This window comes from Bos indicus, chromosome 3 (assembly GCF_029378745.1).
Source record: "Bos indicus isolate NIAB-ARS_2022 breed Sahiwal x Tharparkar chromosome 3, NIAB-ARS_B.indTharparkar_mat_pri_1.0, whole genome shotgun sequence".
Taxonomy (NCBI): Eukaryota; Metazoa; Chordata; class Mammalia; order Artiodactyla; family Bovidae; genus Bos; species Bos indicus.
In genome coordinates this window covers 17,253,362-17,274,709 of record NC_091762.1, presented here as the reverse complement: position 1 = coordinate 17,274,709, position 21,348 = coordinate 17,253,362, and the positions used below count along the sequence as shown (strand labels likewise).

The following is a 21,348-nucleotide window of genomic DNA, read 5'->3' as shown; positions in this document are numbered from 1 at the left end:
GTTAAGAGGCTAAGAAAACAAGTTTCAACACCTACATAGCTCCTACCCAGAAAGGGAAGGGCTGGGGAGAGGCGTTTGCTAAGTGTCTGTACAACAAAAACGAGAATGGTAATAAAAAAACAATCAAAGTGGATGTGTAACCCTGAAACAGGAAAAGGCCACTGGTTTAAAACTAAAGAAATCTATCCCAAGGGTCAGGCAGGTTGGGCTGTGGGAGCAACAGCTGCCCGAGCAGGAGGGCGCACAGCTGTGTGTGCACCGCGGGCGTGGACGCTCCGCTCTCCTCCCCTGTCGGCGGCCCCATTGTGCTGCTTTCGCAGAGCAGGAACTCTGGCCCAGGCTGGCTGCCCACGGCCCAGCGCTGGGAAGAGTACGTACAGAGTTATTTCCTCTTCGTTGTGTGCTGTTTAGTTTGCTCTGCTTTTGACAGTTTTATTTTATTTTTGATGCCCGCTTTTGGCCGTGTAAACTATTTCTGGTAATTATATATTTTTATTTATGAATAAAGAATGCCATTTCTCATACCAAAAAAAAAAAAAAAAAACCTAAAGAAATCTGAATATAAAGCTTAGAACTCAGTTGATAGTAAAGCGTCAAGAGTGATTGATTAATTGTAACTTATGTACCACGCTATGTAAGATGTTAACAATAGGGGAGGCTATGCAGGACTATGGGAACAACTAAAGCTGTTTGTTTTAAAGCCCGAAGTCTTTGTTTTTGTTTTTTGGCCATGCTGCCCAGCTTCCGGGATCTTACTTCCCCGACTAGGGGTTGAATCCAGGCCACAGCAGTTGACAGACCAAGTCCTAACCACTGGACCACCAGGGAAATCCCCTCCTTTTAAAAGTGGGCATGTGTTGGCCACTCACGTCATGCCAGGCACTGCCTTACACAAAACCTCACCTAATTCTCCAAACAGCCTTCACTCCAACAGTGGGGTGAGTGCTAATGGTTTGCTCATTTGAAGATGAAGAAAAGGATTTTGGAGAGGTTAAGGAACTTTTCTAAGTGCCAAATTCAAGACTGTTTGCTTTCAAAACCTTTGCTATTTTGTAACTGTTCTTTAAAATGAGAATGGTTGTTTTTTCTTGTAAAAATAATACATGCTCATACCTTTTATAGAAAAAAAAGACTAATTTTTGGAAAATGATGCCATCTTGTATCTGACTGATCTTTTTCTTCCTTTTTTTTTTTTAATACAGTCAATTCTTGATTAGCCTTTTTAAAAATCCTTTCTTCTGCGCTCCTCCACAACCCCCAACTCACTGTGCCAGACCTGGCCACAGAGAGGCACCAATTCCGTGGTTGCCTTCCAGGAATTTGGAGTCTGATGGGTTCAGACACCTTCCTGATCATAACACACACAGTTCACCGCACATGGAGGTTGGAGATTTCTGAGCACTAATCAGGCCAAGACTAGTGACTTGGATTCCACACTGGAATGGGGCCTGCACCCCTCTATGAAGTTAGTTAAAATACCACGACAACAGTGGGGAACCCAGCACATTAAAGAAAATGTTAACTAACAAAAACGTGAATTCTTTCTAACTCTTCTAACCTCAATGAGAAATAAATACATGCTCTAAAGTAGAAGATAGATCTTCAAAAGAATTAAACTGAATGTGATCATGTAAACACCTTGTCGATGTATATTCACTAAATTTTCATAATGCATGGAAACAGTGAATTAAGTTGATAAATCTGAGTAAAGCATATATGGGAATTTCTTGTACTGCACCTGTAATTTCTCTGTGAGTTTGGAATTATCAAAGTAAATTACATCAAACTGAAATTATATCCAGGTTTAAAATCACCCACAAAGTACTCAGAGCAGCTGAAATGACTTTGTTAGTCACACTCAAGACATGGGGAGGGGCACACACAGAGCTGAAGGTGAGGCAGGGTGATCAGAAGGGGCAGGTTGCAGCCCACCAAGATGGGATCACCCTCCAAGTTATCCCAGAGCCAGCTCTGGGTAGAGACAATAAATATGAGTGCCTGCCCTTACATAAGCACCCTCTCTAAAAGATGCTTCTCTGGGAGGGAAACACACTCCCAGGTAAGCAAGGAGAGGGGGGAAAAGAGGATGACATCACTTTAAGGCAGTGGTCCCCAACCTTTCTGCCATCAGGAGTCGGTTTTGTAGAAGACAATTTTCCCATGGACCAGGGTAGGGGGATGGTTTCCGAATGATCCAAGCTCATTACATTTATCGTGCATTTTATTTCTATTATTATTACATCAGCTCCACCTCAGATCATCAGGCATTAGCTTCCAAAGGTTGAAGGCCCCTGCTGTAAAGGATGGGAAGTTCTGGGTCTAAAGGGATTCCATTCCTGGAGATGTGGAAGCAGGCTCAGATCAACTCTAACCTCTGAGCAGTGGTGAGCAGAAGGGCAGCGTGGGTTCCTTCACCTGGCAAACACCTCCTAGCCCTTCATATCTGCTGGTCACTGCTGGGCAGGCACTTGGGAAAGCAGCCACAAACAGAACAGACATGAACCTGCCCTCACTGAACAGCCTAGGGAGTTCTAGGATGGGAAAGGCTCTCTGATAAGGTGGTGATGGAGCTAAAAAGGGCAGGGAAGCAATTGCTTCTTGTTGTTTGAACAAAATAATCAGCCTTATCTTCAGTTTTGGCAAGTGGACAAAAATCTTTTCTGTCTGTAAGGGAAGGGAGACTTCTCCCTCAGTTTTTTCTAGAATGCAAAGCTAATCATTGGAGCATTTTTCAGAAAGGATCCAAGGGTTTTCAGGAACTGAGACACCAATCCCTCTATGCCTTCCCCCCACTTTACCATCACAATTCCCGAATTTGGCTATTAGAGAAGCTGTCAAGTTGGGCTATGATGACCAGGATCAAAGCTCCAAGGTAGGAAGAGGTTATCAAGGATTCTGAAATAAAATCTTTTTGAAACCTAGCCTAGTGATCTCCATTCAGTACTCTAGACTCCACTACATGCTTTGTAGTAGCATGGTTACCATGGCAACAGGTACTGCCTAAATGAGGACCCAGACCACCCCTGTAGCACATCTCTGCAGTAGTGGGCTAGCAATTTGTCCCTAAAACTGCCCAGACCAGGAGGTTTCAGTGGCCACACCTTACAACCACAAGAAGCAACTGCTTTGGGGGAGGCAACTAGTGAGACCCTAGATCCCTATCTCCTTGGCTTGTGAAGGCAGAACAGATCCTACCGATGGACTAAGAAAGCCACTGGAGTGTTTGGGCATTTCAGGAATGGGGAGGCTGCAGAAGGAAGAGAAACTAGATGGGTAGGAGCCAGATGGCAAGAAAATAAGAGACTTGTAGTGCTGTGTTCATCCTGAACTGAGCAAATCATGTCACAACTCTATTTTGAAATCACATCCAGATTACTCAGTGTCATGGGCTACTTTACCCCTTCTGAATTAGACAACCGATGTTGATACAAGGCTGTGATTATGTTAGGAAATTGGGTGTGGCAGAGCCTGTCCAAGGTCACTGCTCCCTTTCTTTTTACTTTTTCCGGTGAAATTAACTCTATTTTTTAAACAGCTTTATTGAGGCATAACTGATATACAAAAATTGCACATATTTAATGTGTAAAACTTAATGAATTTAGACATTTTCAAACACCGGTGATACCATCACCACAATCGAGGTCAAAAGCACATCCATTACCCCTGACAACTTCCTTGAGTGCCTTTGGCTTTGTTTTTGGTTTTTGTGGTAAGAACACTTAGGGTGAGATTACCATCTTAACACACACTCGAGTGCACGATGTTGTTGTTGTTCAGTCACTAAGTCGTGTCCAACTCTTTGTGACCCCAAGAACTGCAGCACACTAGGCTTCCCTGTCCTTCACTATATCCTGGAGTTTGCTCAGACTCATGTCCATTGGGTCGGTGATACTATCTAAGCATCTCATCCTCTACTGCCCTTTTCTCCTTTTATCCTTCCCACCATCAGAGTCTTTTTCAGTGAGTCAGCTCTTCACATCTGGTGGCCAAAGTATTGGAGTTTCAGTATCAGTACTTCCAATGAATATTCGGGGTTGATTTCCTTTAGAATTGACTGATTTTATCTCCTTGGAGTCCAAGGGACTCTCAAGAGTCTTCTCCATCACCACAATTCAAAAGCATAAATTTTCTGGTGTTTAGCCTTCTTAATGGTCCAACTCTCACATCCATACATGACTACTGGAAAAACCACAGCTTTGACTACATGGGCCTTTGACTATACCACCAAAGTGATGTCTCTGTGTTTTAATATGCTGTCTAGGTTTGTCATAGCTTTCTTTTCTAAGGAGCAAACATCTTTTAATTTCATGGCTACAGTCACTGTCCACAGTAATTTTGGAGCCCAAGAAAATAAAATCCACCACAACTTTTTCCTTTCTATTTGCCATGAATTAATGAGACCAAATGCCATATTCTTAGTTTGTTGAATGTTGAGTTTCAAGCCAGCTTTTCACTTTCCTCTTTCATCCTCATTAAGAGGCTCTTTAGTTCCTCTTTACTTTCTACTTTCTGCCTTTAGAGTGACATCAGTTGCATATCTGAGGTTGTTGATATTTCTCCCAGGAATCTTGCTTGATTCCAGCTTGTGATTCAGTGCATGATACCATATCTTTAACTGTAGGCACTATGTAGGCACTGAAGCTGAAGCTCCAATCCTTTGTCCACCTGATGCGAAGAACTGACTCATTGGAAAAGACCCTGATGCTGGGAAAGATTGAAGGCAGGAGGAGAACGGGATGACAGAGAATGAGTTGGTTGGATGGTATCACTGACTCAATGGACATTAGTTTGAGTAAACTCTGGGAGTTGGTGATGGACAGGGAGGCCTGGCATGCTGCAGTCCATGGGGTCCCAAAGAGTCAGACATGACTGGGTGATCTGAACTGACTGTGTTGTACAGCAGATCCCTAGGTCTTTTTCATCTCCCAGGACTGTAACTTTATACCACTGAACAGTAGTAGTCACTGCTGCCCAGGAGGATACAGCTCGAAGGGGTGAGACTGCTTGAAGAACTCCAGATGAGCGCTTCTTTCTTGTTTTTGTTCCCCCGCTTACTACTGCATTCCATATCATTTTGAGACATGCAAAAGACTATACATAGCATATAAGTTCATTACAAGGCAAAATAAAGCAGCAAATACCTGTGAATCTATAGGAAGCCTTTAGTACTCCGGACAGAAACCGAGTGATTAGTAAAGTATTCCAGAAAGCAGAGAAGGAAGAAACTAAATAACTTTTTTGTTTGCTGAAAAATGTAATTCTCTGAGAGTCACCAGACACGCTAGCAGAGTAGCCAAGAATGCTTTAAGAATGGTTGTTACTAGCCATGTCCATGGACAGATGAGTGGATAAAGAAGATGTGATATGTGCATACAATGGAATACTTCTCAACCATGAAAATGAATGAAATAATGTCATTTGCAGCGACATGGATGGAACTAGAGATTTTCATATTAAATGAAGTAAGTCAGAAAGAGAAAGACCAATACCATATTGTATCACTTATACGTGGAATTTAAACTGTGGCACAAATGAACCTACCTATGAAACAGAGACAGACTCAGGGACGTAGGAATAGACTTGTGGTTGCCAAGGGGGAGGGGTGGGGGAGGGGTGGGCTGAGAGTTTGGGATTAGCAGATGCAAACTTATGACATAAACAACAGGGCCCTACCGTATAGCACAGGGAACTGTATTCAGTACCCTGAGAAAAATCATAATGGGGGGGAAGAGAATATGTGTGTGTGTGTGTGGCTGAATCACTTAGCTGTACAACTGAAACTGATACAGCATTGTGAATCAACCATATGTCAATTTAATAAAATAAAATGCCTTTTAAAGAAAAAAAAAGTGATTTGCTCCTACAAAAAAAAATCCGTAATTTTTAAAAATTTTTATTTATTATTTTGGCTGCCCTGGATCTTTGTTGGTATACAAGGGCTTTCTCTAGGTTGTGGCAAGCCGGGGTCACTCTCCAGCTGCAGCTTCTCATGGTCATGCCTTCTTTTGCTGTAGAGTGTGGGCTCGCAGAGCGTGGGCTCAGTTTAGTTGTGGCACATGGGCTTAGTCGCCCAGCAGCATGTGGAATTTTCCAAGACCAGGGATCAGACCCACGTTCTCCACATTGGCAGGCAGATTCTTAACCACTGGACCACCAGGGAAATCCAAAATTATTTTAAATAAAGCAAATACTACATATTGTGCTGGGTAGGGGGTGGGGGAGAATGATTTGTTAGCTTTTCTACCTCAGACTGAATTTCTTAAGACTCTGAGCCCCTTCCTAGAAGGGGGCAGGCACACATTGCTTGGATCAGTGGGTTCTGGGAATGAGGCTACACTGAGGCTCTGACCCAACCTAGAGCGATTGGTGGAGCCAGTCCGCTGTGAAGAGGGACTGTGGTTGATGAAAGCTGACATTACAGCCTCAGGGGAGCATGCATTCCAGGCAGGACTGGGAACCTGGCTGAAAACTGTAAGAGAAAAAAAAAGAGATGAAGGAGGTCAAGAGGCTCTGCAAGAACCATATGGGCTTCATGTAGAAAAAGCGTCCGTAACTGGTGGAGAAGCAGAGGCCACAAAAGGTGTACTTGGAGCTGTGCAGAGTTACATGGCCCCAGTGGGATTTCCCAGAAACCTGAGAAGGTGACTGTTGTTGCTAGACCCTGTGCTCCAGAAACTGCTGGAGGAGGCATCAGGGCCCAAGGGTGCACCAGGCAGGCTCGACCTGTTCGAGTCAGGGGAAAGGGGGACACCTGTCACAAAAGTCTCTGGTCTGAGGCCCTCCAGACTGACTTGTGTCCCAGAAGTGGGGTGGGTGGGGGAGCAGGCAGTAATTTCTGGTCCATAGAAGGAGGGAAAAGAGAGACAGACACATCTCACTGGAGAAAGCAGCTAAGGGCCCCATACAGGCCAAGGCACCTGACTGGGACTTTGAATTCCACTCAGGGCATCAGCCAATGGGAAATTCCAAAGCTCTGAAGATAGGTCTGAGAAGGAGCTTTTTCTGAGACAACCTCTAAAAACCTTGAGAAAATGAAAATGGCCATCCTCTCACCTATCTGTGAATAAAATGGCTATTTTCTGGTGACCTGATCCCATATGGTGAATCTGTCTATAGTGTCCCAGAAGCTGAGGCTGACATACACGGGAGATGAGGCCTCTTGAGAAGTTTTCAGCCCCACAGGATTCAGCTCAGTAATCACCAGGGCCTTTTCCTACCCCGGTGCAGAAACACTAGAGGAAGACAATAAAAACTCAGGTCGGGGAAAGGCAGACATCCAAAAGAAATTCAGCAGAGGTCTCTGCTCCCTCCAGCTGCATCCCCCATCAGAGAACAAGCGAGGAAGCGAGAGGGAGCAAGGGCCACCCCTTCCCAGCCAGGAGAGCCCCAGAACTGGAGAAGTCCACAACCCTATAAGTGAGAACTGCGTGAGTGATGGATCAGCCACAAGTGTCCAAATACAGATGGATTAAAGCCTGAAACAGGAGCTGTTTACCTGCTTTCAGAATAGGGAAAACAGAGAGCTATCTTGAAGCAGTTCTGCTTTGCTCTGTGGGGCAATGGCACTGAGATACGTGCCCTCTGACCCTCCCCCATCCCCACCCCGGTAGGCAGTTAGTCAACATCACTGCTGGCCCAATGGGGAAGAGAAATCTCCTAGAGATATGAGGCAAGAGAGACATTTGGCCCCAGTCGGATCCACAGCAGGAAAACTTTCCTGAAACCAAATTAATATGGTGAGCAAAAGGGGAGATCATGCCAGTGACAAAGGAAACACAAGAACAATAAAATTGATGGAAACTCTTCCAAACCCAACCTTCCCATGTGCTTTGGGTGGCAGTGTCCTCTACAGCGGCCGCAGTGCCTGGCCTTTATAGAGGGCTTCCCAGCAGCTTGCTAGAAATGCATCATCCACAGAATTGTGCAGATGGCCTTCAACATCAGCTTTTATAATGAATAGAAGCAAACACAAGAGACTACTGCTGTTCATGAGAGCAGAATGATCCTCAGACTCCCCACTGGCCTGAGTGAGCCCCAGGCTCAAGAAGCAGATACCAGACACCCTCTTAGTATGATTTGTGGAAACTTGAGCAGTTAACTGGGAAAATAAAAACAGGTAGTTGTAAATGATCATACTTATTGCATTTGGAAGTTCCTTGGAAGATCCTCATCTGCCTTGTGGATCAATTGATTTTCCTGGAATTTGGAGCCAGTTGCGTTTTGAAACAGTAGCTGGAATTGTGTCAGAAGTCTGGTTAATGGGGCAGATGTGATGTTGACTGTCAACTGTCTATGCTGGAACTGGCTGAGTTTGAAGGATTTGTACAGGATACCTCCAAACCCTTCAACAGCATGGAATAGTTGGCAGAATATTTCTGGAGTAAAAAGAAGGCAGATTAAAGCATTTTTAAAAAATTATTGAAAAAGTAATTCTCTGTGAGACCCAGAATAGAAAACTGAAGAGGGGAGTGCATCAGAAATGATTTCTGAGGTCCCTACTTCAGACTGTAAATTTCTAAATTTCTGAACCTTTTCCTAGAGGAGAGGATTCAGTATTAATATCTGATGACCTCTGGAGTCCCAGAGTATAGCACCCTCTATTCTGTGAGTTTTGAGTGAACTCCAGGAGATGGTGATGGACAGGGAGGCCTGGCGTGCTGCGATTCATGGGGTGGCAAAGAGTCGGACATGACTGAGCAACTGAACTGAACTGAACTGATTCTGCTCCAAGCCTGAGTGTTCCGGATGCAGGCTGCAGAAAAAGCCCTTCAGCCTCCAAAGAAAACTAAGAAACACCAGCTAATCAGTGTGTTTTCCAGTAATGACATTAATAGCCTCAAGGGAAGAACTAAGTCCAACTTGGCTGGACACATTCCTGAAAAAATATACAAGAGTAGCAGTTATTCAGATGGAGAAACAGAGGAGGTGATGAAATTCAGAGACAAGAGTGCCCCGTGGGGTATTGGTTTGCTCCACAAGCTCAGTGTCTCCAGATGTCCCATTACTTCTCATTTAGTTTTTCTTGTCTTATAGCACTGGCTAGGGCCCCACAATACTAATATTAGATAGAAGTGGTAATGGAGGCATCCTTGTGTTTTTCCTGTTATTAAAAATTAATGTCTGTGGAAACAGCCTAAATGTCCATCAAAAGGTGAATGGATAAGGAAGGCGTGGTATATATTTATATATATTGTGAAATATTACTTGGCCATGAAAAAGAATGAAATGGTGCCATTTGCATCAACATGGAGGGATCTAGAGATTATCATACTAACTGAAATATATCAGACAGAGGAAGACAAATATATGATATTACTTATCTGTGGACTCTTTATAAAAGGATACTAACAAATTTATTTATGAAACAGAAATAGACCCACAGACATAGAAAACAAACTAATGGTTACCAAAGGGGAAGTAGAGGGGAGGGATAAATTGGAAGTTTGGGATTAACATATACACACAACTATACAGATGACCAATGAGGACTTACTGTATAGCACATAGGAACTATACTCAATATTTTGTAATATCCAATGGGGGAAAGGAATCTGAAAAATAATATATATGTATGTATAACTGAATCACTGTGCTATACACCTGAAACTAACACACCATTGTAAATTAACTATACTTCAAAAAAAAATAAATGTCTAATGTTTTTCCTTTAAGTATGACATTTATGATGGGGTCTTAATGAATTACATTATAGTGGAGAGTTCTAGGACCAAAGCAGGAAAGAAATCCAGAGCATTTTATTTGTGTTTGATATTTTGCTCTGGAAAGCACAGAAGAGAAATATGCCATAACAAAGCAAGATGCTGAGCAAGCTGAACCGAGTGGAGCCCTTACTGGGCTAGGCTGATGAAGAATCTCTGACTCTGGATGCAGGATATAGTTCTATGCTTTCTGCTGCTAATGAGGTCCCTTTAGGAGGAAGAAGAAACTTCTGCCCACTGAAAGAGCAATGGGTACAGATCATTTGAAAGAGTTGCTAAAGGTCTATGCCCTGACCTAAGCAGCCAGTTCAGACCGTGATTTTGCAAACAAGACAATTATTCACATGGAAATTTTCACCACTCCTAAAACTAGAAGGAAGACTCCTTAACCGAAAAGGAGGGACAGTCCCTAAGAGCTTATGGAACACAAAATGTTAATCCCCAGTTCTACAGTCATTGTCTGGAGGATTGCTCATACCAGGAAAAAAAAAATAACCACAGTAATTCAGGCCCAAGTGAGGGTGAGGACCTGGAGACAGAAGAAAGAAGTCCAAGAGAGAAAGTCCGTCCCTGTAACTGCAGGGGGCAAGGACAAAGAGACCAAGAAGGGCAGAAGAGGAAGGGCGGGCCCTCTGCAAACACAGGTTGGAAATCAACTAGAAGAAAAGCACTTCCATGTCTGAACTGGGGTTTCCTGCCTGGAGACACCCGCAGATCTAATCCTAGCTTTGCCATTTGCCAGATTAATAAATTTTGCTGAGTTTCTTAACTTCTCTGAACCTCCTTATGTGTAAAATGGAAATAGCAAGTATCAGTCTTATAGGGGTGTTATAAGAAACAAAAGAGATAAGCTATCACAAAGTCTAGTACTTAAAAGCAAAATTATCAACAAATATAGTGAGCCTGTGTCAAAATTCTTGTTTTAGTTCATTAATGAGAGAATCAGCAAAGATTTTTAAAAGCTGGTTTGAAGAATATTTGAGAATATATAAAGACATTCAGGAAAGGAATGACTAAGATTTTTAAATATGACTCAAGGTTTAATAGGGAGATAAAAATCAAAGCAACAACCTCAAATGTGAATGTCTTGATTTTATTTTTATGATGACTGTATCTATAACAGTTCCTGTTTCCAAAGCTAAACACTGGAATAATACTGAATTGTCACTTAATTTAAGATAAGTAATTGCTTCTAATGACTATTTTGTTTCAGTGTCATGTATATATTTGAGTTTTTCTCTTTTGCATAATATTATTTGAACAAATGTAGATAGTTTATATGGGGCTTCCCAGGTGGCACTAGTGGTAAAGAACCCTCCTGCCAATGCAGGAGACATAATAGACACAGATTCAATCCCTGGGTCAGGAAGATCCCCTGGAGAAGGGCATGGCAACCCACTCCAGTATTCTTGCCTGGAGAATCCCATGGACAGAGGGGCCTGGTGGGCTACAATCCATGGAGTCGCAAAGAATCGGACATGATTGAGCGACTTAGCACACACACACATACAGAGCTCATATGCTGCCTTTTTCAATTCAACTTTGCATGGCCTCAAAGTCGGCTATGGAGTATGTCTCATGTGGAAATAAATAGAGGTTTAACATCTCTGCCAAGCTATAGAATCATATTACCACACCAAGCAGATGTGAACTGCCTACTTCTTTATCCATTGTGACCTGTTAACCAAACATACTGTGCTGACCATGTTACACTTCCCAAAGTGCCAGATGATGGAAGGTTAACAAGCAGCGAAGACTTGCTTCTACTCAGACAAACTCTAGCCTGAGATCAAAGATTTAAGCAATCACCATTTTGTCTTTCTCCAGGTTCGAGATGATTTTTTTTTCCTTTCACACTGCCTTCCAGAAGGATAGCACCTTCCCTCTCCTTCTGGACTTCCCTTGTGGCTCAATGGTAAAGAATCCACCTGCCAATGCGGGAGACGAGGGTTCTGTCCCTGGGTTGGGAAGATCCCCTAGAGAAGGGAATGGCTACCCACTCCAGTATTCTTGCCTGGAGAATTCCATGAACAGAGAAGCTTGGCGGGCTACAGTCCATGGGGTCACAGAGAGGTGACACAACTGAGCAAATAACACTTTTTTCCCTCTTCTCAGCCCATCTGAATTTAGGCTGAATTCCCTAGGTCAGGAGGCCAGAATCTAGGCTGATATCTGGACCCAACCAGAATCACTGTGGCTCCCAAGTAGAAGGATGTACAAGGAAGTCTTCTCCTCTGGAATAAGCTGTCTGTTCAGCTCCTAGACACCAGTTGCCCAATTCCAAATACTCCCCGTGCTCTTTAATAATTCTGTCACAACTGCAAGGCACTTGGCTGAAGTCAGGAGTCTTGGGTCTTGGGTGGGGAGCCTGGGTGGAGAAGTGGGATTTCAGACAAGTCATCCTTTAAGGCCGGATCTGCCTCAACTGGTGAGCCAAGTTCTTTGTGGGTTCAAAATGACATGAGGCTTCCTACTAAACCACCTATTTCTCAACTTTCCACCACCTTGTTCTTCTTTTGCTGCTGCAGCAACAGGAAACTGAAACACCTTGCTCTGGGCTACAAGCCCTGCCTGACTCTGCCCAGTAGGTCCTGTAATGGGCACAGCCTTGTTTGTACATGACAGTCTGCAAGCCTGCCTCCTCCACAGACCTTCCAAAGATGGCTTCACTCATCTCCACCTCATCCTTCAGGTGGCCAGTGCCAGCTGGTCTACCTCCCACATTCAACCATGAGCTTGGGTATCAACCGTTTGACATCTCAGGGTCAATACAATTCTTCACAATCACTGGCCCATCACTTATGGTGAAACTCCAGAGGGCATTCTGGGCTGCCTTCGCCATGGTCCTCTGAGAGGACTCAGAGAAAGTGGACTCATTGGACTTTCAACCAGCAGAGCACAGTTAACAATAGTAAAGCCCCCACCATCACCCCACCCAAAAGAATCCATTAGCAACAAGTCTAACGTGCATTTTCAAGGAGAGTGAAGCACTGGGATATGTTGCCCCTCACCCTCACTCAGACACATACAAATATCCACACAAATACACACACACACACACACATATACACACCACCACCACCAATGTGGATAACTGAGGCAGAATGGGGCTGCCCTCTCCTTTTCTGCATTCACCCATTATGTTCCCTAAATATTGAGTGAGGCCTGGGATGCTTCTTGGTGAACCATGACAACCTTTCCCATATTTTTTGCCCTGGGCCACGTTTGGACAAGCTGCTCACGTTTAAAGGTGCCTCTCAGAACTGCAGTGAGAGCCTCCTCCATGTACAGAGTGTGTTCACACTCCTGAGTTGGGTGAGAGTCAGACACGGCTGACCGACTGAGCACGCACACACTTGGCTTTGGGGAATAGATAAAGAGATCCTCCAGGAAAACTGAGAAGGAAGAGCTTTTGTCTCCAACCTTCCCACGCCTGCACAGAGGGAGCCCACCTCCATATTTAGTGACTAGATCCCCCATCCCATTCTATGCCCCAGTCTCAGTTCTCTGCTGACTGCCAACCATTTTCACTAATACATTAGCTGATAACAAAGCTAGCTGGTAATTAAAGACTTGCTCTGTGAATAAGGGTTTAAGCTGTAATCTTTCCCTGTTCATTTGCATTTCTGTATGAGTAAACCCTACCACAAAGGAAAAGCCCAGTGATCTGGGGTGAGTAATCTTCAGCATTGGGACCCAGTTCATCTGAGTGGCATTTTCTTGAGTGAGGGAGAAACTTGCTTCTCCTGAAATCCAGGGGGTGGGGGGGTGGGGGGTGGATTGGCCAACTCCTTTTCTCCTCCTGGGGTTGAAGCACTTCCGCCTTCACCAAGGGTCCCCTCCTTCCCCCACCTTCACCCTCACAGAGTTGGGTTCCTCTACAGCCCAGGCTCCTGGAGTTAGAGGCACACAATCATCCCAGGGAGGGTGGAAGGCTCCCTGCTGTTTATGCAGTGGTTCAGTGCCTGATGCACACAGAGGGACTCCAAGCCAGCATCCATCTCCTGGGACACAGTGCCCCCACCCCAGCTTCACAGAGCAGAAGAGTTGTGAAGGGGTGGGGCAGCAGCAGAGAAACTAATTTAGCCCTTAGCAGCACATGTTCCCCACCCGCTACCCACCCCACCGAGTCTAGCCACAAACAAAACAACAATAATGGAAATACACACTCTACCTTTCATTACTAAAAATACAGAAGCCAGAACAAATGTTATTAACATTTGAGGGGTGTCTGCATCCTTTTTTAGTGATGAAAGACTCAGAGGAATGAGCATATACACATACAATCAGAATGGTGTACTCAACTTCAGTTCTGTTCCAGAGATGTACCATGCGTGCAAGCTTGCTCAGTCATTTCAGTTGTATCTGATTCTTTGTGACCCTATGGACTGTAGCCCGCCAGGCTCCTCTGTCCATGGGGACTCTCCAGGCAAGAATACTGGAGTGGGTTCCATGCTCTCCTCCAGGGGATCTTCCTGACCGAGTCTCTTACATCTTCTGGGTTAGCAGGCAGGTTCTTTACCACTAGCGCCACCTAGGAAGCCCCAAGATGTACCATAGTAAAGTAAAGTCGCTCAGTCGTGTTCGACTGTTTGCAGCCCCATGGACTGTAGCCTACCAGGCTCCTCTGTCCATGGGATTTTCCAGGCAAGATAGACCAAGTCAAAATCCCTGGTGCAGAGACTCTGGTGACAGCTCCCAACCCCCTTCTCCATAACTAACATCACCACCCCTTCTGCTAAGTGAGGACAACGGTAAATGTCCCAAAGATGCAGCATGGAAACTCAGCTTGCTGGCTGGGTTCTGGTGAGAGATGCCCATTCATTTTCCGGCCCTCCTGTTTCACCAGACCCTTGGAAACCCGGAGTAATGACGGGGAGATTATTTTAGATAAGTCACTGATTATCGAAGCATTCACCCCACAGGAAAACAATTGAATACCTTATTCTTCACATTGTGTTTTATTAATGTATTAGCCTATCTGGACTTTCCTTTATTTTTTAGTATCTATTTATTTATTTCACCGTGTTGAGTCTCAGTTGGAGTTCCAGGCCTTCTCGCTAGCTGTGGCTCGGGGGCTCTAGAGAGGATGGGCTCAGTCGTTGTGGTGCGTGGGCTTAGTTGCCCTGCAGCAGGTGTTATCTGCTGGACCAGGGATCAAATCCATGTCTCCTGCATTGGAAGGCAAATTCTTAACCACTGGGCCACCAGGGAAGTCCTTTCTTTATTATTGAATAAAGTTAAGAGGTTGGAAATGGAGAGAGAAGGAAAGCTTCCTAAACCTCTTTAGAAGAAATTACAAGTGCGGAGGCCAGGGGGCTTATTAGTGTTACTTAATGTAACATCCACCTAAAGTCACACCACAGCATAGAATTACTCTCTCTCTCTCCCTGTCTCTCTCTCTCTCATACACACACACACACACACACACACACACACACACACACACACTTCTACATAGCTATCTCCCTAACTTCCTAAAAGTCACATCTAAGACATTTTGCTGGAAATTAAAATTTAGAGAATACTCTGAGTTTTCTTTATGTCACCCTGTTCTCAAATCACCCATGTCATATATCACGCATATCACTCATACTACAACTATAACATCTTGGACTTTCTAGAATCCTTAAATCCTGGAACTCAGGACTCAGGATTGTGGGGCTGGAAAGGCTCAGGAATCGCCTGGGAAGAACACAGGGAGGAGAGCAGACTGGTGGCAAGCACAGAGGGCTGCTGATAGATGGGTAGCGGGGGCAACACAGGTTCGTTTCTCTTCCTTTGGGTTTTCCAACCCTCCCTCCACCCCCACAGGAGCCTCATTCCACAAACAGAAAGCGCAATCAGGAGAGACCTGAGGTATCAACTATTTTATTACTCTGCAGGCACGAGTCCAGGGGCCTAGCCCCAGGCCCAATAGGTCTGCTATTCTTTGTGAATTTCTTCATGGGCTTCCAGGCCCACCTTTATCACCAGCACGAGGAACTCCTCGAAGTTAATTCCACCATCCTGATTGATGTCCAACTCTTTGAACCAAGTGTCCGCATCCTTTTTCTGTGAAGATTGGAGAGAGAGAAGTCAGAGGGTAAAGATCTCAGGGAAGCTGAGGTATGGCTGTCTGTTCAGAGCCACGCAGGTGATCAGTGACCCAGGGCTTCATCAAAGCCAGGCCGAGAACCCCAACCACACCCAGTTCCTCCTCACCTTCATAAATTTAGGACACTCTGTCTCTAACAGTTGCTTCAAGTCATCCCTATAGACGGCGTGGTAATTCCCTTTTTTCAGGGAGTACTTGTGGTAGACGTCAATCAGGGAGTTAATGGCACACTCCAGATCCGTCAGCATGGTGTCCAAGGATTTGCCCCACCTGGAAGACGGAGCACCCGGGCAAGCCCGAAGTGGGCAAGGTGCCTGTGGGGACACTCAGGAAGCTCCTTCCCCAGGGGATGGCTTTGCCTTGGATGACACCATCCAAGTAGCTAAAGCCAGCAGAGGGCTATGGCTACAAGGGGAAGGGGTGGGATGATGTAGATGAGGGTGTGGGAGGCGGCAGGGTACCCAAGCACACACAGTGCCTGCCAGCTCTCCCCATGGCCTCATCCTCTGCCCAGGAAGGGCCCAAACGTGCCCTCACTCAAAAGTCCTAGAGCCCTCGGCCCCTTCTTCAACCCCAGGCTCATGTTCCTCTGGACCCTGTCCAGATACCAGCGAGCTTTCTCTCCCCTCCTCTGAGAAGGCTGCTGCACTCCTCAGCCCGCCCCAGGGGAAGCCCTCAGTGACGGACAGACCACAGTTCCACTTACCAGGTCTCCCCAAAACAGAGTTGCCAAAAGACATGCAGGGCTCAGTGTCGGCTCCCTTTTATAGCAGCCAGGATTGGCCAGCTGCCCAGGGCCTCGGGCCACTCAGAGGCAGCTACTCCCTTCCAGTGTTGCTACAGCCTCAAGTTTCCCAACAAGGAGAATGGGGCAATCACCGTGCAGAATGAAAAGTCCTGAGGGGGAGCACAGGAAAGGTAGAAGGAGGAAGGCAAGTGCCAGGCAGTGATGCCCAGGAGGAGAAGCCAGGAAGAGGGCATGGTAAAGATTCTGCCTGTGGGCTGCTAGCGTCCCCTGGCACGGCCAACCATGGAAGCTCACTCCTAAGTCCCTCCCACTGTTGCTGTGGTTATTTGCAAGGCTTCTCTGTGCATCTCGGAAATAGAACTGAAGTTGAATGCCTCATTTTAAGTGCATGCACATAAGCTCATTCCTCCACAGCATTCATCACATTGTCAAAAGGGTCCAAAGGCCTCCAACAGGTTAAGAACACTTGTCCTAGTTGCTGGGTTTTTAGTAACGGAAGGTGGAGTATTTCCATTATTGTTGTTATGTGTGTGGCTGGACTCAGTGGGGATGTGGGCTGCTAAGCGTTAAGTCCATTTCTCTGCTGCTGTCCCCACACCTTCACAACACCTCTGTTCTGTGAGGCTGGGGTGGGGTGGCACTGTGTCCCAGGAGATGGACTCTGGCTTGGGGTCCCCCTACGAGCATGAGGCACTGAGCCACCGCATAAACAGCAGGGACCCTTCCATCCTCTCTGGAGTGATTATGTGCCTGTGACCCCAGGAGTCTGGGCTATAGAGGAAAACAACTCTGTGGGGGTGGGGAAGGAGGGCACTTTTGGAGAAGGCAGAAATGCTTCAACCCTAGGAGGTGGGCAATTCCCCCAGGATTTCAGGAGGAGCGAGTACTTCCCCCCAACCTGGGTTCCAGTGCTGAAGATTTGTGATCATTTCTCTTGTACAGAGTACTTGACATTCGTGTAACCTATTCAGACCCTCAGAACATGCCTATCAGAAAGTCGGGGCACAGAGCCCCCTCAATCTATACACATGGAAGCCGAGACCTAGAAAGGTGAAGCGGTTCACACAGTTTTGCAGTGCAGATGTGTCAGAGCGCAGACAGGATCCCAGGCTCCAGGGCATGATCTGACAAGAACATGACTCTGCTGAGAAAGCCCCTCCCATCTCTCCATCCTTCATACATTGAACCAATATTTTCCTTATGCTTCTCCAAGACCTAAGCCATCATCGCCTCCTAGAGGAAGCAGATGGGATTAGCCTCTCTCTACTTCATGTTCCTGCAGCCCTTTGGGCTTTATTCTGTCATTAACTTTGTAGCTGGGTGACCTTGGGCTAATTACTTACCCTCTCTGTGCTTTAGTTAGCTCAATTATTAAACAGAGATTACAATAAAGTCTACCTCCAACCTACAGTACAGAATATTTGCAAATCATATATATGAGAAAGGGTTAATATCCAGAATACAGAAAGAACTCCTACAACTCAACTCCAAAAGAAAACAAATAACCCAATGAAAACTGAGGTGGGAGGGAGGTTCAGGATGGAGGGGATATATGTATATATGTATACATCTACTGCCAACAAAAACAGAAAATAACAAGTCTCGAAAAGGACGTGGGCACTGCTGGTAGGAATGTAAAGTAGTGAAGCCCCTGAGGGAAAATAATAGAGTGGTTCCTCAAAAAATTAAAAACCAAATTACCGTTTGATGCAGCAATTCCACTTCTGGGTATATACCCAAAATAATTGAAAGCAGAGTCTCAAAAAGATATTTGTACCCTCATGTTCACAGAAGCGTTATTCACAACAGCCAAAATGTGGAAGCAACCCGAGTGTCCATCCACAGATGAATGGATAAATAAATGTGGTGTGTACATACAATGGAATATTATTCAGCCTTTAAAAAGGAAGAAAAATCTTGACACATGATACAACATGGGTGAACCATAAGGATAGACAGTGAAGTAAGACATTCAAAAAGACCAGTATCTCCATTTATATGAGGTACCTGGAGTAGCTGAACTCATAGAAACAGAAGTAGAGTGGTGGTTTCCAAGGTCTAGGAGGAGGGGGCTGTGGGGGTAATTATTTATTGGGTACAGAGTTTCAGTTCCAAGATGATGAGCGTTTTGGAGACCAGATGCACAACAAAGGGAATACATTTAACACGACTGAACTGGACACTTAAAGACTGGTTAGGATGGTAAATTTTATGTTAGAGATACATATATATATATGACTTCCCTGGTGGTTCAGATGGTTAAGCGTCTGTCTACAATGCAGGAGACCCGGGTTCAATCCCTGGGTCGGGAAGATCCCCTAGAAAAGGAAATGGCACCCCACTCCAGTACTCTTGCCTGGAAAATCCTATGGATGGAGGAGCCTGGTAGGCTACAGTCCATGGGGTCGCAAAGAGTCGGACACAACTGAGTGACTTCACTTTCACTTTCATATTTATATAGCTCAGTCGTGTCCGACTCTTTGTGACCCCATGGATTGTAGCCCAGCAGGCTCCTCTGTCCATGGAATTTTTCAGGCAGGAATACTAGAGTGGGTTGCCATTTCCTACTCCAAGGTTATATAAATATATAAATATATATAACCACAATTTAAATATTTTAAAATCCTAAATGCTTCCACTCCCCCAAAATAAAATCTGCCTGATAGTGTCGTTGTGAGCATTAAAAATAGATGCAAAATATTTATGACTTGTGGGCTTTTATTAATCGATATTATATTTTAATTAAAAGTTTCTACACAAAAAAACACGTGAGGCTTTTAAAGCAGCACATAGTAAGCCAGCACTGTGTAAGCGTACACAGTGATCACTGCCCCGTCGATAAGTCCGACTCCCCAGCTGGGCTGTGAACCCTTGAGGACCCAGACTGGGTCACCTGTGTCTGCCTCCCTGGGACCCAGCTCAGTGTCAGCTATACACTATAACAGCAACGACAATCAACAAGAACAAACAATAGCAAAATAATGATTGGTATTTATTGGGCTCTTACCATGTGCCAGGAACCACTGTCATTGTTTAAGAGCTTTATTTACATCAATCCATTTAACCCTCATATAATCCAATGAAGTATGTTCTATCATAATTTCCACTTTACAGATGAGGGAACTGAGGCCCATAGAGACACAACGTTCAGAGCCTCAAATGACCTGGGTGACATGACCTACTGTGACATCATCCATTTCCTGCACTTGACTGGAATACCTCTCTGCCAATAAAGTGCTTCTCATCCTTCCTGACCCAGTCCAGGCACCATCTGCTCTGGTCCATTGCTGACTCTCTGTCCCCCACCTCTATCAACGCTAAGTGAATCCTCACCTCCATGCTACCAAGCTCTTCTGCATCACGCATTTGCTCTGCTATATTGGAGTTCATCTGTTTATTGCCTGTCTTTTCTTTGAGACTAAGGGCCCCTTTAGAGCAGAAACCCCATCATATCCTGGGGTCTGGTACATACTAGGTACTCAATTAATACTTACTGAGGGAATAAATGAATGAAGAATTGAACACTTGACCAAGCCCTTATCCCAGGCAGAAATTCCCTTTATCATACCCAGCCACTTTAAATTATAGTGTTTTGGGAACAAAGGAGGATATAGACCCACCCACCAAATACAGTCTGCCTTCCTTGATAGTCAACCTCCTGATAGGAAAATAGGGCTGTTTATGACGTCAAATATGACAAGTTTTCAACCAATGATCAAGCACTCGACACCTACCTTCGGTTGTCCAGGCCCACTTCTCAATGACCTGCACAATCACATCTTAGCCCAAACAGCACATCATATTTTCAGAGTGTTTTTGCATCCACTAACTCATCTGATAGCACTGTGAAGTGGACATCACAGATATAACTCTCCCTGGGTGACAGATGAGGAAACTGAGGCCTGAGGTCCTACGGGCTTTGTTTTGGTGCTTACATGCCAAAAGCACACTTTAGAACAAGCTGGCTTCTTCTGAGATTCTTCTTCGGGTTTGTTCACTAGCCCAGGATGGCATTCACGCTGACCTCTCTCAAGGAGGGTGATGGCGAGATTGACGGAGATGATGTTTTTCCAGGCCCCGACCCCTCAGGAGATGCCTGCCTTGAAGCCACTCCTGAGAACATCCGGGTGGAAACAGCTTCCTTTATCCAGAAAGGACAGAAAACAGGCCCCAGGTCCAGTGAGGGAATCATAAACCGTGATCCCCTCCAGCATCGGGTGCTTGTCAGTGGAGCCTGCTGGTCAGCAAGGCCATGAAACATCGCCCCAGAAAAGCTCTCCCTGGACAGGCAGCCTTGGGGGCTTCCGGGAGAGCAGGAGCCAGGCTGAGCTGACCCGGAAGGAGATAGTGTCAGGAATTGGGCAAGCACAAGGGGAAAAAGGTAGCGCCTGTAATCAGACTGGAGGACATGGGGCAACCTGGGGGAACGGAACTTAGTCCTGTTTACAGGAAAGAGCTCAGTCTTGGCTGTGTGTCTCAACACCAGGCCCAAGCCCGTGGCTAAGGAAATGAGGACAGAGCATGCAGGGCCGGTGGAGAAACCCCCAGGAAGGGACAGGAGGGCTGGGCTGAGCCGCCGCTTTGTAATCAAATGCCTGTGCAACCCAGTACATTTCAGGTGAGACAGGCAGGGAGGATCCACCTGGGCCTGGGGCAAGGGTGGCCTGCGTCACCCTGCCAACTGTCTCCCAGTCTCTGGATGTGACTAAGGGCCTGCACGAGGCAACGTAGACCCCGGTCATGGGATTCCAGCCCACAGGCCCCACTCCTGCACAGCCCCAGCT

The 21,348-nt window shown here is 45.5% G+C and overlaps 1 protein-coding gene across 1 annotated transcript; it reads right to left on the bottom strand.

Moving 5' to 3' along the window:
* Positions 1-15,574: 15,574 nt before the first annotated feature.
* S100A8 (S100 calcium binding protein A8) lies at positions 15,575-16,762 on the bottom strand. Its single transcript, XM_019958350.2, has 3 exons — positions 16,523-16,762; positions 15,924-16,086; positions 15,575-15,773 (listed from the first exon to the last, which is right to left on the bottom strand). The coding sequence occupies exons 2-3, from the start codon at positions 16,062-16,064 to the stop codon at positions 15,645-15,647; spliced, it is 270 nt and encodes an 89-aa protein (XP_019813909.1). The 5' UTR covers positions 16,065-16,086; positions 16,523-16,762; the 3' UTR covers positions 15,575-15,644.
* Between the last annotated feature and the right edge of the window lie 4,586 nt (positions 16,763-21,348).

Bases quoted from the DNA above. Each gene is read 5' to 3' on its own strand.
- S100A8 (XM_019958350.2), bottom strand. From the start codon at position 16,064: ATGCTGACGGATCTGGAGTGTGCCATTAACTCCCTGATTGACGTCTAC. The intron at 15,774-15,923 runs GTGAGGAGGAAC...CAATCTTCACAG, and splicing joins AGTGTCCTAAATTTATGAAG to AAAAAGGATGCGGACACTTG.